Source organism: Apodemus sylvaticus, chromosome 19, assembly GCF_947179515.1.
Source record: "Apodemus sylvaticus chromosome 19, mApoSyl1.1, whole genome shotgun sequence".
In the NCBI taxonomy this organism is placed as follows: Eukaryota; Metazoa; Chordata; class Mammalia; order Rodentia; family Muridae; genus Apodemus; species Apodemus sylvaticus.
In genome coordinates this window covers 6207186-6221447 of record NC_067490.1, presented here as the reverse complement: position 1 = coordinate 6221447, position 14262 = coordinate 6207186, and the positions used below count along the sequence as shown (strand labels likewise).

The following is a 14262-nucleotide window of genomic DNA, read 5'->3' as shown; positions in this document are numbered from 1 at the left end:
CACACCACACACAGAGACCTAACCAGCTTCGTGGAGAGCAGCCTTTCCTGGCTCCCAGGAGTCACTGCCCTCTCCCCTTGTCCAGAGAGCGTCGTCATCATTACTTGCCTTGGCTCTTCCTCTATCTGCCAGGACACTCGGCCCCTGGTCCTGGCAGCATCCAAGTGTCCTCTTGTCACCTGCAGTTGTCCCCGCACCTCTTCTAGCTGCCCGGCCAGGTCACGCTCGGCCTCCCGGAGCTGCAGATTCTCCCTGCTGGCCTCTTGCTGTGTGCTGCTGAGGTGAAGGAGCTGAGCCTCCAGCTGCGGAGGGTGGAGAGAGAGGAGAGGATTGGCCACAGCCCTCCAAGACTTTGGCGAGTCACGGATGCCCTGAACCCTGCCCCTACTGCCCAGATCCTGGAAACCCAGCTAATTGGGTCCAGTCCAATTGGAAGGGAGGTCCCCCTTCAAGCATCTGATTAGCAGCCTTATGCCCCCACAGTGAGACCTGTGATAAATGGGAAGGATAGCGCCATCAGAGGACAGGAGCTCCTCAGGCACACACCCCCCGGGGCCAAGCCCTGCAGCATTGGCCAATCCTGACTCCATCTGGACTGCAGGGGCTTCTGACCCAAAGGTAACTCAGAAGGTTCCGACAGCAGGACCTTCGGAGCAGAGAGCACAGCCTCTATAGAAACCCTGGGGTGCTCAGCCTTCCCCCACCACCCAGCAGGCTGACATGTTAAGAACTTCCAAGGGGGTCCTGGAGAGATGACTCAGCAGTTAAAAGCACTGATTACTCTTCCAGAGGTTCTGAGTTCAAATCCTAGCAACCATATGGTGGCTCACAACCAACTGTAATGGGATCTAATGCTCTTTTCTGATGTGTCTGAAGACAGCTACAGTGTACTTAGATATAATAATAAATAAATCTTTAGGCCAAAGAGAGCAGGGCCAGAGTGAGCAGGACTGACCCAAATGGGCGGGGTCCTGAATTCAAATTCCCAGCAACCACATGAAGGCTCACAACCATCGGTACAGCTACAGTGTACTCATACAGAAAATCAATAAATAAATCAATCTTTTTTAAAAAAAAATTTAAAAAAAGAACCTGCCAAGGTTTCTCAGATGACAGTGGAGCCTGTTGGATGGAGCCTGTCTTCCAGAACTTTCCTTTCCTTCTCCCCGTTGCTCCCCCTTCTGGGCCTCACATGGTCCAGGCTAGCCTTGAACTCCTCATTCTCCTACCTCCACCTCCAAGAGCAGGAATTACAGCGCATGCCACACACCCAGCCTGTCCAAACCTTTGCCTTTTCCAGTTGTCCCCATACAAACCTCAGTTGACACACAAGGCCTGGGAAATGACACAGGGGTAGACACCTTCTTTTCGTGGAGACTGAGAACCTGAGGATAGGGTATGGTCCCCATTCATTCCCCTGGGTCTGCCTGGCACTTTATGGGACCTCATCTGACCCCGGGCAGGGTTGCCAGGGCACTGGGAAGCGAGCCCTGATCTGGCAGCCAGCAGCCCAGGGAGTTCATGGCTGCCTGTGGCTTTAGGGGACCTGCCCAGCTGGGAACAGTGAAAAGGTTCTGGGCTCTGGGCTCTCCAGAAGGCCTGCACTCACCTCTCTCTGGCCCTCCGCCAGCCGCTGAGCCTCTTGCTCCTTGGCCTGCAGGGCCTCCTGCATGTTGGCGCTGAGGGCAATGTCCCGGGAGTCGCTCTGCAGAGAAATGGTCAGCCCTGGCCCACAGACTCCACAGCCAGCTTAGCTGAGCGAGTCCTACACCCTGGCCTGGGGTTCAGGGGCTGGAACGTACCCACAAAGAGGACTTGGGCCTAGACTCTCACAAGGACACTGAAGCTAAGACATGGAAGTCAGTTCTGGAGAACACATGCCCGGCAGGCCCACCCCATCTCTCTGGGGGGCATAAGCTGCAGGCCAGGAGGCTCCCATCCCTCTCTGCTGCCTCCCTAGTACTTAGCTACACTTAGCCTGGGCAGGGGTTCCTCAGTGGCCTCACCTGGGCCTGCAGCTGCTGCCTCTCCCTGCGGATCTGCTCCTCCGTCTCCTCATAGAGCTGTCTCACCTTGTGGAGATGGTCGGAGTCTCGCCTACAGGGGCAGGAGGTGGCCACCAGAAAGCCGCTGGGGACCTCTCCAACTTGATGCCTGGATGCCTCCTGCCTCGCTTGCCCTCGGCCATCTCAGACCCCTGTCCTGTCACCTTGGGTCTATAACACTGATCATGGCTCTAATGGTCACCTCCTCCCCACCCCCACCCCACCCCCACCCACTCCCACCCTGTTCCTGTCTGTGGTGCCCATTGTCCCAAGTCTCAGCCCCCATCTTGGACTCCATGACTCAGGCTCCGGTGACAGTTACAGGGTCACAAAACAAACTCCCCTGGAGCTTCTTCCTCCTCAGACTTGGCTCTGCTCCCGGCCACTTCAGAAGGGAGTCTCCAGGTCCCCCTCCGAGGCGATGCTCAAACCGGTTGGTCTTTCTAGATAGTACTGAGCAAGGGGACCCTCCAAGCACCCTTTTTATGAGACCGAGGATTCCTCAGTATGCAAGGAGCCCCTGCTATGTCCCCGCTCACTTTCTCAGGGTCCACGCCAGGGCCTCCCGGTCAGCCCAAGCCTCCTGCAGACGGCCGCTCATCTTGGCCAGGAAGCCCTCCAGGTTGCCTGCCAGCTGGGGCTCCTCCTGCCGCAACTCTCTCCACAGCTTCCAGATCTCAGCCTGCCTGGAGTAGGGGAGATTAAAGAGGGCTAGGAAGTGAGAGAGCTCCTGTGTATAGCCCAGGCTAGCTGCACACTTGCTGCATAGCAAAGGATATAGCCTTGAACTCCTGATCCTTCTGCCTTTGCCTGATTCCAAAAGCTGGGCTTACTACGACCCGTTTTATAGTGGTGCCAGGGATGGATCCCACAGATTGATTGTGTGTGCTGGCACTCTACAAACTAAAGCCACATCCCTTCCCACAGTCCTCGGTTTTGATGGCAACACAGCCAGAGACTTGGGAACCTGAATCACAAAATCCTACTAATGATACTTCAAATTTTAGTTCAAGTGTCACCTCTTCCTGGGACATTTCTGTTTGTGAGCTGGCCCTTCTTGACCCTCCCCTAACACCACATATTTCCCTGTGAGTCAGTGGCCAATGGGGGTGTAGGGGTAAGGAGGAGACTCAGGAGTCTGACAGCTCAAAGCTGCCGTCCGCCTCCGCCCTTCTACCATTCTGGAGTTATGTGGTTTCTAGCCTCCCGGGTTATCTAGCCAAGCAAGATTGTTCATGGGGGGAACGAGAGAAACCCTGAGAGTGAGTGCCAGCCCGCGGCCCTGCCCACGGTTGGCACCCGGTACATACTACTTTCACATGCACTTAATTAAGCCATGAAGACAGAGGCCCAGGGGGCGAGGGAGCCGGGCCAAGCTGCCAAGTGGGTAAATGGCTCCCTGCTCCACCTGTTCTGCCAGCCTACGCCCCAGGTCCCACCCAGCCCAGCCTACAGCAGCCCCACCCTCTGAACCAGATGGGAGCAATCTCATCTTTCGGAGGCCTGAGGGTGGAGGGGCACACGGCAGAGTGTGGGTGAGGGCGAGTCCCTGGCTGGCTCTAGCAGGCCTCGTGAGGAAAGGGCCCCCTCTCCCCTCCTCTCAACACACAGAGCCTGAGCCCAAGACACATGGCAGGAATTGATCTCCTATCGAGAAACCATCCAGCCCAGGACACCACCATGTCTGAAGTCATACTACTGCGGGACCCTTAGGGAGTCTCCAAGTCCCCCTCAGAGGAGATGCTCCAACTGGGTGATCTTTTTAGGGAGTGTGGAGTGAGAGGACCCTCCAGACATTCTTTGTACAGGGCTCCAATCTCTCTACAGTTTTAAAGGGAGGCCAGGAGCAGAGGTCAGAGGCCACACACTATCAAGTGGCGGAGCTGGGGTCTGTCTGCACCACGTCCTACCCTAAGCCCTCACCCTGATCAGAGCCTTACTCAGAGAGGGAGTGGCTGGTCTCCATCTGTCCTACAAGGGCCAGGAAGGCCTCCTTCTCTTCAGCATCAGCCTCCTCGAGGGCGGGGAAGGTGGAAGTGACAGATTCCCGTTGAGAGGGCAATGACGGCTTTGTGCGGAGTCTGTGGGTACTAGGGCTGGAGCCAAAGACATCTTCTAGGGGGGCAGAGGGTAACAGGAGTCAAGGCTCTGACTTCCCTGAGCCTTATCCCCCACATTTGAACAGGGACACATTCCTGTATGCCTCAGATCAGCCTCGGGAGTCTCATAGGTTAGGAGTGCCCATTTCACACATCCCCTGAGGCCCAGGGATGGCTTGAGACTCTCCGGAAGCTGCAAGGTGCTCACCCACTCAGGAAGTATTCATTGAGCATTCACTGTACACTGATGACAGAAGTCACTCAAATCCCAGGCCCCGGGAGAGTTGACAATCTAGCTCTGTGTGTGTGTGTGTGTGTGCGTGTGCGCGCGCGCGCTCGTGTGTGCGCACCTGCAGTATACATAGTATGCATATAGAGATCAGTTTGAGACTTCCACCTAGTGGGTTCTGGGGATTGAACTCAGGTCATCAGGCTTGGCAGCAATCACCCTCCTCACAAAGCCAGCCTACAGGCCCTTTTTCATTATCATCTTTTTTTTTCCTCTCTCTCTCATAAGGCTAATTTGTTAAGTGACTTCAAGAAATAAACAAGAACCCAGGAAGCAGAGGTAGGAGGATCTCTGGTAGTTCAAGGCTACCCCAGGCTACACAGGGAGTTCCAGGTTAGCCAACGCTGCACAATGAAGTCCTATTTTTAAAAAAACAAAATGAAGCAAATAACAATAATAAAATAAACAAACCAGTGGTTTTCACTGAGACAGGGTGGGGACTCTGTTAGAAGGGGACCTCAGAGTGCCCTGAGGAGGTGACAGGAATACTGAGGTGTGACTTGAAGCAGGATGCAGAGTAAGTTTCCAGAGGAGGATACTTTGAGCAGAGAGAACCCCATATACAACCCGAGTGAGGAGCCAGGCTGGTAGCTCTCAGAGGTGGTGGGGACCCCCTGGCCCAATCGTGTGCTACAAGTCCCGAGGACCCTCGCAGGACAGACATACTGAGTCCAGAGCTGAATTCTTCCAGCGACAGACGGCCCCTGCTCTCCATGTCCACCCAGTCAAAGATCATCTGCGGCTCCTCGCCACCCAGGAAGCTGAACCTGGCCTCCTGAAAGAAAAGCATGAATGAGTGGTCACTGTTCCTACAGGAAGACTCCAGGCAAATGCCTTCAAATGCTTCAAATGCCACCTGAGGCTTATTTGTTTGTTTGGGGGTGGGGTTAGAATGGAGTCACTCTCTAATTTAGCTCTGGCTATGCTGAAACTCACTATATAGACCGAGCTGTTCTTGAACTCACAGAGATCTACCTGCTTCTGCTTCCGGAGTGCTGGGATCAGATGTGCAGCCTCATGCCAGCTGACACCTGTAAGGTAATAATACACCACAGTGGACACATTGTCCTTCGGTGTGATCCAGGGACAATGGCATGCAAGCTTTTCCAACTGTGACTCTTGGACTGCATAACTGAATGAGGGGGGATCAGAAAGACCGCGTTCGTTTGAAGTCACATGTTCAGGGTCTGAGATGTGTCTGGCACAGCTTGCCTGTCCTGCACCACGTAATGTCATTACAGCCACAGTTCTGGAGACACAATGTCTGCGGTCATGTCACTTGGTGGTAGGGAACATCTTCCAAAATGCTTAGAGTTGAGGCCACTTAAGAGTATGCCTTAAACTGATTATACAAAGTTTTGCCTCTTGCACGATGTTTTCTGCCATTGGCAAAACCATGATGAGCAGAGTGAGATAGCCCACATTTGAGCACAACACTCGGGAGGTAGAAGCTAGTGGATCTCTATGAGGTTGAGGCCAGCCGGATCTACATAATTAGTTCTTCTGGGACAGCTTATACTACACAGAGAGACAGTCTCAACAATGGCCAGCTGCCCCAAAAGAAAGAAAGAAGAAACTTATAATGATGTTTTAACTAAAGACATTTAAGATTTTCCTAGCAGCTTCTCCAGCTAAGTATCAAATCAGTGTGTCTGGATTGTTTTCTGTTAGAATGTTTCATTTTAAAAATTGCTACAGTGAAGTTAGGCAGAGGTGGTGCACACCTTTAATCCTAGGACTCAGGAGGCAGAGGCCAGCCTGGTCTACAGAGTGAGCTCCAGGACAGCCAGGGTTACACAGAGAAACCCTGCCTCAAACAAACAAACAAACAAACAAACAAATAAATAAATAAATACATACATACATACATAAATACATACATACATACATAAATACACAAATACATAAATACATAGATAAATAGATAAATAGGTAAATAGATAGATAAATAAATAAATAAATAAATAAATAAATAAATAAATGCTGTTGTGGGCAGGAGAGAAGGCTCAGTGGTTAAGAGCCTGAATTGCTCTTTCTGCAAACTGGAATTTGGTTCCTAGCTGTAAGCTGCCAGTAACTCTCCTGCCGGGAGATCCAGCTCTGTCTCCCGGCCTCGCAGGCTCCAGCACTCACTGGCGCCATCTGTGCACCTGTCTGTGGAGGCCAGAGAACACCCTGGCCATTGGTCCTGAGGCAACACACATCTTTTTTTGAAAGTCTCTGACTGTTCTGGAGCTGAGTAGCCCAGGCTGCTGGCAAGCCTGGGGCCTGCCTATCCCTGCCTCCCTGGGGCTGGGACTAAAGTGCGTCTCTGTAAATGTTTGATGTGCACGCCTGCTTTATGGGCCTGTATTCCCAGATATTGTAAAATGTTTCTCCCGTGCAAGGAGCCAAGCGGAGAAAGTTTAAGAGGCATGAGTTAGACCACACTGCACACAGCTAATGCACCTCACAGAACTGACTAAAGCAGGCTCATGTAACTCATAGAGTCTATTCAGGAACGTCGGAGATAATTCCTGTCTGATGAGACAGATAACTCCAGGATTTATGGCCTGGTAGACTTTCACTAGCTTAAAAAAAAAAAAAACTCCAAAGTCTGCAATCTGGTTCTAATCTGTCTTTGTTAAGTTGCCCAACTTTTTAAAGTGCTCTTTGAACCATTCATAACACTAATTAACGTGTTAAATAAAAGCTCTGAGGGCTTGGGCTGTGGCTTCATGATAGAGCTCCCTTCTAGCATGGAAAAAGAGAAAGCTTCCACCTTGACACGAGTCTGCTCTGTATTTGCCTATAGGTCATGGTTTTACCTTGCAGAGCAATCATCCCCTTACGATCCTCAGAAAGTGCACTTTCTCACCCAGAGTCAAGTCTGAAGGCTGCTGCACCTTGGGCTTCTTTGTTTGTTTGTTTGTTTTTCAAGACAGGGTTTCTCTGTGTAGCCCTGGCGGCCCTGGAACTCACTCAGTAGACCAGGCTGGCCTCGAACTCAGAAATCTGCCTGCCTCTGCCTTCCAAGTGCTGGGATTAAAGGCATGCACCAGCACTGCCTGGCTGTTTTTATTTGTTTGTTTGTTTGTTTGTTTGTTTAAGATGGCCTCAAAGTCACTATGTAGCCAAGGATGACCCTGAACTTTCGAACCTCCTGCCTCCATCTTCCAAGGGCTGGCATTACAGGTGCGCTGACAACTTGACAAACAAATTGAAAGAAGGAGCCTTAATTGAGAAAATGCCTCCGCAAGATCAGGCTGCAGGCAAGCATGTGGGGCTTTTTCTTAATTAGTGATTGATGGGGAGGCCTCGCCCACTGTGGGTGGTGCCATCCCAAGGCTGTGGTCCTGGGTTCTGTAAGAAAGCAGGCTGGGCAAGCCAGGAGGAGCAAGGTGATGTGTGCGCGCGCGCACGCATGCACGCACGTACGCACGTGCACCTGCGCGCATGTACACACACACACACACACACACACACACACACTTCCCTCTGCATCAGCTCCTGCCTGCAGGTTCCTGCCATGCTTGAGTTCCTGTCCTGACTGCCTTCAGTGATGAATAGTGATACGGAAGGGTAACCCAGACAAACCCATCTCCCCCAGGTTGCTTTTGGACATGGTGTTGCATCCCAGCAACAGTGACCTTAGGAGAACAGGCATGGTCCCCGCCCCACCTCTCCCTCCACTTTTATGTATGTTCTGGGTTCAAACTCGGGTCACCAGGTTGGTGTAGCAAAATGCTTTATACCCTGACCCCTCCAGAGGCCGGAGGATCAGACCCCTGGAGCTGCAGCAGGAGGAGGGTGCCAGCCATCTGACAATGGGCACTGGGAATCAAACTTGAGTCTTCTCAGCGAGTGAAACACACCCTTAACTGCTGAGCTGTCCCCCAGTCCTCCCCCCATGTTCTTTCTAATGTTTAAAAACAAAAAAAGCAGAGGCACCTCTCTTAGGAAAGCGCAATGTTCTTACACACATATTACCTTCTCCGATGATTATTTCGGTATCCCTCCCCCACCTCTCATTTTTATCTTTAGTGGAGTACTCTGATACACACTTGTAATCCCAGCATTGGGAGGCTGAGGCAGGAGGATTGCTGTGAATTCAAATCCAAGTCCACCCTGAGCTACACAGCAAGATGCTATCTAAAAGGAAAAATAAATAAATAAAAAGAAAGGCTGGTAAGATTGCTCAACCAGTCGCAGTGCTTGCCAGGCAGGCTGTGTGCCCTGAGTTCCACACCCAGAACCAACACAGAAAGAGAAGACCAGCCGGGCGGTGGTGGCGCACACCTGTAATCCCAGCACTCTGGGAGGCAGAGCCAGGCGGATTTCTGAGTTCGAGGCCAGCCTGGTCTACAAAGCGAGTTCCAGGACAGCCGGGGCTACACAGAGAAACCCTGTCTCAAAAAAAAAAAAAAAAACAAATCCAAAAGAAAAAAGAAAGGAAGGAAGGAAGGAAGGAAGGAAGGAAGGAAGGAAGAAAGAAAGAAAGAAAGAAAGAAAGAAAGAAAGAAAGAAAGAAAGAAAGAAAGAAAGAAAGAAAGAAAGAAAGAAAGAAAGAAAGAAAGAAAGAAAGAAAGAAAGAAAGAAAGAAAGAAAGGACCAAAAGCCAACCTCTGACAGCTTGACACGTGTGTGTGTGTGTGTGTGTGTCCTTGCTCACACATATACATCCTATACACGCAGTGATGATGATGATGATAGCAACAGTAATAATAATTGTTAAGAAGTTAGGCTGCTGGCTGGAGAGATGGCTCAGTGGTTAAGAGCACCGACTGCTCTTCCAGAGGGCCTGAGTTCAATTCCCAGCAACCACATGGTGGCTCACAACCATCTGTAATGGGATCTGATGCCCTCTTCTGGTGTGTCTGAAGATAACGATACTGTATTAATAAATCAAATTTTTTTAAAAAAGAATGCTTAAAAACATAATAATAGTAAAAAGTTAGGCTGAGGGTGCTCTGCAGGGGATACACACTTGCACAAAGTTCTGGGTTCAACCCCCAGAACCCCATAAGCTGCATGGTGATGCCTGTAATTCCAGTATTTTAGAGGCAGAGATAGGACGATTAGAACTCCAGAGCAGCCTCAGCCACACTGTGAGTTAGAGGCTAGCCTGGGCTACATGAGCCTGCAACTAAAAACAAAAGAAAGTACCATAGGTACAATCATCAAATCAAGAGATTCTGTCTTCCTCAGGCTATGATGTCACAGGACATCGGGTAGGAGAAGGGACCATGCGGTGCCGACAGGAAAACTCTAGGCTGTGCAGCTGTGCTGGGGATATCACTGATCTCTGCAGCGGGGTTGTGTGTGTGTGTGTGGGGAGGGGTGTTTTGAGACAAGGTCTCATTTAGCCCAGGTTGGTCTTGAACTCTCTGTGTAACAAGAATTCTTCTAACTGGAGTTCCCAAACGCTCCCTGATTTTTGGACACAGGATTTTTCTATCTCATTGTTGCCCAGACTGGCTATGCAGAGCGTGCTAGTTTTGAACCTGAGATCCTCCTGCCTCCACTACCCACATCTTTATAATCCTAGGCTACGTTTCTCCCATTAAGATCGTGTTCTAAGCAGCCAGTCTGGTCAGGACTTCCCTGTTTTAGGGTGCAAACTCCACGTTCTAGGTGTGCCTCCAGTCTTCGGGAGACTGAAGCGAAGCAGCGTTTGAACCTTACTGCCCTTCATAGGAGGTTCTGGAATCAATGTCTTTACACTATCGCCTTACATTCCAGAACATTCCAGGTTTTTGTTTTTGTTTTTTTGTTTGTTTTTTTGTTTTTGTTTTTGTTTTGCACAAGTTATTTTACCAGGATAGAACTGGATAAATCAACCATACAACCCAGCACCTGATTGGGGCGCCATTTTTATATTATGATCCTCATGTAATCAACTTCGACAAGCTGGCTTTCAGGGATAGCCTTGGAACTGGCGCTGTGAAACCCTCTCAGGGGGCCTGGAGCTGGGGAATAAGGAAGGTCATTTCCAGGGAGAAAACCTGATCACCTGCTGGAGAATGCCCGCCTGATGGAGCTGGGTTTGTAGCCTGAGGTTGGATGAAGGTTGACAAGCTGTCTCAGATTTAGGGACACACTGGAGGTCCCACACCCCAGGTGCCCCTTCAGTCTGAGGAAAGCTGGCCAGCCGGCTAATCCTTATCAATGTGACTAGGCTGAGAATCACTCTGGGTATTTCTGTGAGGGACTTTCCAATAGGGTTAGCCAGGAGGAGCGGCCCACCTGGAATGTGGGTGGTACTGTCCCGTGGGTGGGGGTCCTGGGCTGAATGAAAAAGAGGAAGGAAGCTGAGTGCCAATGTTCATGTCTCTCTGCTTCCTGACTGGGGACACACTGTGTCCAGCTGTGCCATGTTCCTGACTCCAAGCCGTGCCCACCATAAGGGACTGTGAGCCAAGAAAACCCTTCCCCCCGTAAGTTGTTTTTTTGTATCAGGTTTCATTTCAGGTTCTCACTGCTGTGGCAAAGAGAAAAGGAATGAGAACAGCCTGTCATCCAACAGAAGCATCCACAATGGAGGCTTTAAAAACTCAACACCCCTGTCAAGCGGTATTGGCTCACATCTTTAATCCCAGAACTTGGGAGGCCAAGGGGAGGGGGGATCTCTATGAGTTCAAGGCTAGCCTGGTCTACAGAGTGAATTCCTGGACAGCCAGGGCTACACAAAAAAACACTGTGTGGGAGAAAATAGTTCAATCTATTTTGAATTTTCAAATTCCATATGGAAATTTCTAGACAGGAATTAGTTTTGGCCTAAGTGATGATTTTACATGTTAAATCTAAGGAGGCACATGGGTTTAATCTACACCCGGCTTCGCCTTTAGAAATAACCAAGGTCAAGCCAACCATCCCTTTCATACATCAAGAAACACGGGAAAATTATTTATAATCACAAGAAAAATTATCTGAAACTTGAAAATCAATCAAAAATGTAAGATTACACCCTATGATTATACAATTATCCAGATATGGAGAACAGCTACCAATTGTCTGGACCAGGGGAATGGACTGGTCACATCTCACTGTCTTTCTTTTGGTTTTTGAAACAGGATCTCACTATGAAGCCCTGGCTAGCCTGGAACTCGATATGTAGACCAGGCTGGCCTCCTTGACAAAAAGGTCTAGTCTCAGGCCAGGAGCCTGCTTAGTAGGGTAAAAGTTCTTGCTGTGGGTTGTGAAGCAATTGCCTCTGACTCTAAACATTCCTTCCAGTGGACAGAGGCAGTCAGGAGACTCTTCTTGTATAAGTCACATGCCTAGGGAAGCTGAAACTCGCATGACTCTGGAGGGAGCCTTCTCAGCTTTATAGAATAAGTAAGCAACCTGTGTGGGAGGAGACACTGACCAGCCCGAGGCAGAGCCAAGATTCTTGGACTCCGGAGCTGCCTGTAAACTGTTCAGTGCTCCAGAGTTGCAGCGTTTGTGAGCTGGGGTGAGGCACTTTGATGATACGGCCACTTCTGGGTCATCCTGCCCCTGTAACTCTGCGCCCCCACCCCTGTTAAGAACCCCAATAAAAACTCACTGGTTCAACCATTTGGACCTTGGTCTGTCATAGATTCCCTGCATACAGCTAGTAGTTCTGTGTGTGTGCATGCGTAGTGGTGTGTGTGTGTGTGTGTGTGTGTGTGTGTGTGTGTGTGTGTTGAATGTGTGCATGTGCATATGTGTGGGATGTTCATGTATATACATGTGGTATACATATGCATGTGTGTGGATGTGTGTGGATGCTTGCGGTGTATATATGCATGTGTATTGTGTGCATATGTGGTGTGTGTGTGTGATGAATGTGTGCATGTGCATATATGTGGGATATGTGTGTATATACATGTGATGTACATATGTGTGGTTGTGTGCGTGTGCTTGTGGTGTATATATGCATGTGTGTGGTGTGCATGTGTGGTGTGTGTGTCTGTGTGTACTCACGCATAGAGTGTGCGTGCATGTGCATCTTCTCTGAAATAGTCTCTCACAGACTACCAAGCAAGTCAGAGTTTGATCTCCAAAACCCATGTAAAAAGCCAGATTTGGGTAACTCCCCTGGAATCCCAACACTCCAGGATGGAAGACAAAGATGGGAGAACTGGCCAGAAGCTTGAACTGCACAGCGACAGAAACACATGCATATGCACACACTCACACATACACACTCACACGCCCATGCACAAACACACATACACACACACACACACACACACACACACACACACACATCTTATTTTTAAAAGTCCCAGACACGCTGAAGTCACTCATTAACCCAGGAGTTTCGTCTAGGAAGGATGAAGTCACTTTCTGGCTCGGATTCCTGGGCTCTTGGATATTAGCCATCTCTTCAAATTGAACTCAGCCACGTTGCCCTAACTGCCCACAAGTCTCCGAGCTCAAGGGCTCTGTGCCCTGCTCATGACATTTCGCTACAGTCCCTGGTTAATTAGTAATAAATTAGATAAGATCTTTCTTTGGCTGGTGAGGTGGCTCACCAGGTGAAGACGCTTGCTTCCAAGCCTGACGGCCTGAGTTTGACCCCGGTGGAGGAGAGAACGGATTCACACAGGTTGCCCTCTGACTCCACACAGGCACTGTGGCGTGCGTGCGTGCCCCCACCCACCCTCCTGCACATGCACACCAGATGGATATGTAGACGGAATGACTTCAAACGTGTGCTCCTCCTGCCTCCAGCTCCTGAGTGCTGGGATCACAGGTGTGTGCTGCCGGGCTCACTTTATCTGGGGGGCAAGAACTGAACCTGGGGCCTTGCAGTGCACATGCTAGGCAAATGCTCTACCAACCGAACCGCACCTCCCCTATGGCAACAGTCTAGATAGGGAAAGGACAAAATGGAGTGTGGATTGACACCTAGAAGTAGCAGCAGACCCTCACACACCCTTTAGCACTAAATAAGAAGAGACCGTCAGCCATGTTGGTCTGGACCGCGGGCCAGAGCCTCTTACTGGAACCCACGACTGTGGTCCCTCGGGAGGCTTATACTCAGTAGCCTGCCTTGGTCCCTAGGCTCCGACTGCTCCCCAAGATGGATGTCTTTGTTCTAAACAGCCCAAGTCAGCTGTGGTGAGCCTGCCTGCTGTCCTTCCCAGAACCCGGAAGGCTGAAGCAGGAGAATGGCGAGTTAGAGGCCAGACAGAGCTGCACAGAGAGACCTGTCTCAAAGATCTCTCTGGAGGACTGGAAATCGGGCCCAGGAGTTAGCAGTGCGAACTATTCTTACTGAGAATCCATGTTTGTTTCCCAGCCCCCATGTCAGGTAGCTCACAGCTGCATGTAACTCCAGGACCCTCTTCTGGGCTCTGGGGCACCTGTGTATCACTGTACACATGTCCACACACATGCACACTATTGGGGGGGTTGGGAGCGGAGTGGGGGGGTGGTGTGTGTGTGTGTGTGTGTGAGACAGGGTTTCATTATGTAGCCCAGGCTGGCCTCCAACTCACAGAGTTCCACCTGCCTCTGCCCCCTGAGCGCTGGGATTAAAGGTGTGTGCCGTCCCTGCTGGGTGTCACATTATTAAAAATAATAGAAATAGCCAAGCATAGTAGTACTTGCCTTTAGTCTCAGCACTTGAGATGCAGAGACTGGCAGATCTCTGTGAGTTCAAGGCTAGCCTGGTCTGAATAATGAGTTCAAAGACATCCAGGGCTGAATAGAGAGATCCTGTCTCAATAATAATAATAATAATATAATAGGGCTGGAGAGATGGCTCAGCAGTTAAGAGCACTAACTGCTCTTCCACAGGTCCTGAGTTCAAATCCCAGCAACTATATGGTGGCTCACAACCATCCGTAATGAGATCTGACGCCCTCTTCTGGCA

The 14262-nt window shown here is 50.3% G+C and overlaps 1 protein-coding gene across 3 annotated transcripts in view; it reads right to left on the bottom strand.

Moving 5' to 3' along the window:
* Positions 1-14262, bottom strand: part of Rab44 (RAB44, member RAS oncogene family) — a 34059-nt gene that overhangs the window by 11335 nt on the left and 8462 nt on the right. The window contains exons 3-8 of one of the 3 annotated variants that reach the window (XM_052164021.1): positions 5100-5208; positions 3986-4160; positions 2585-2731; positions 2007-2097; positions 1610-1705; positions 109-302 (exon numbers count right to left, since the gene is read on the bottom strand). In XM_052164021.1, coding sequence (XP_052019981.1) covers positions 109-302; positions 1610-1705; positions 2007-2097; positions 2585-2731; positions 3986-4160; positions 5100-5208 — 812 coding nt within the window. Of the gene's footprint in view, positions 1-108; positions 303-1285; positions 1386-1609; positions 1706-2006; positions 2098-2584; positions 2732-3985; positions 4161-5099; positions 5209-14262 lie in introns of those variants that run through there. The other 2 variants (XM_052164022.1, XM_052164023.1) reach the window with 2 other exon arrangements.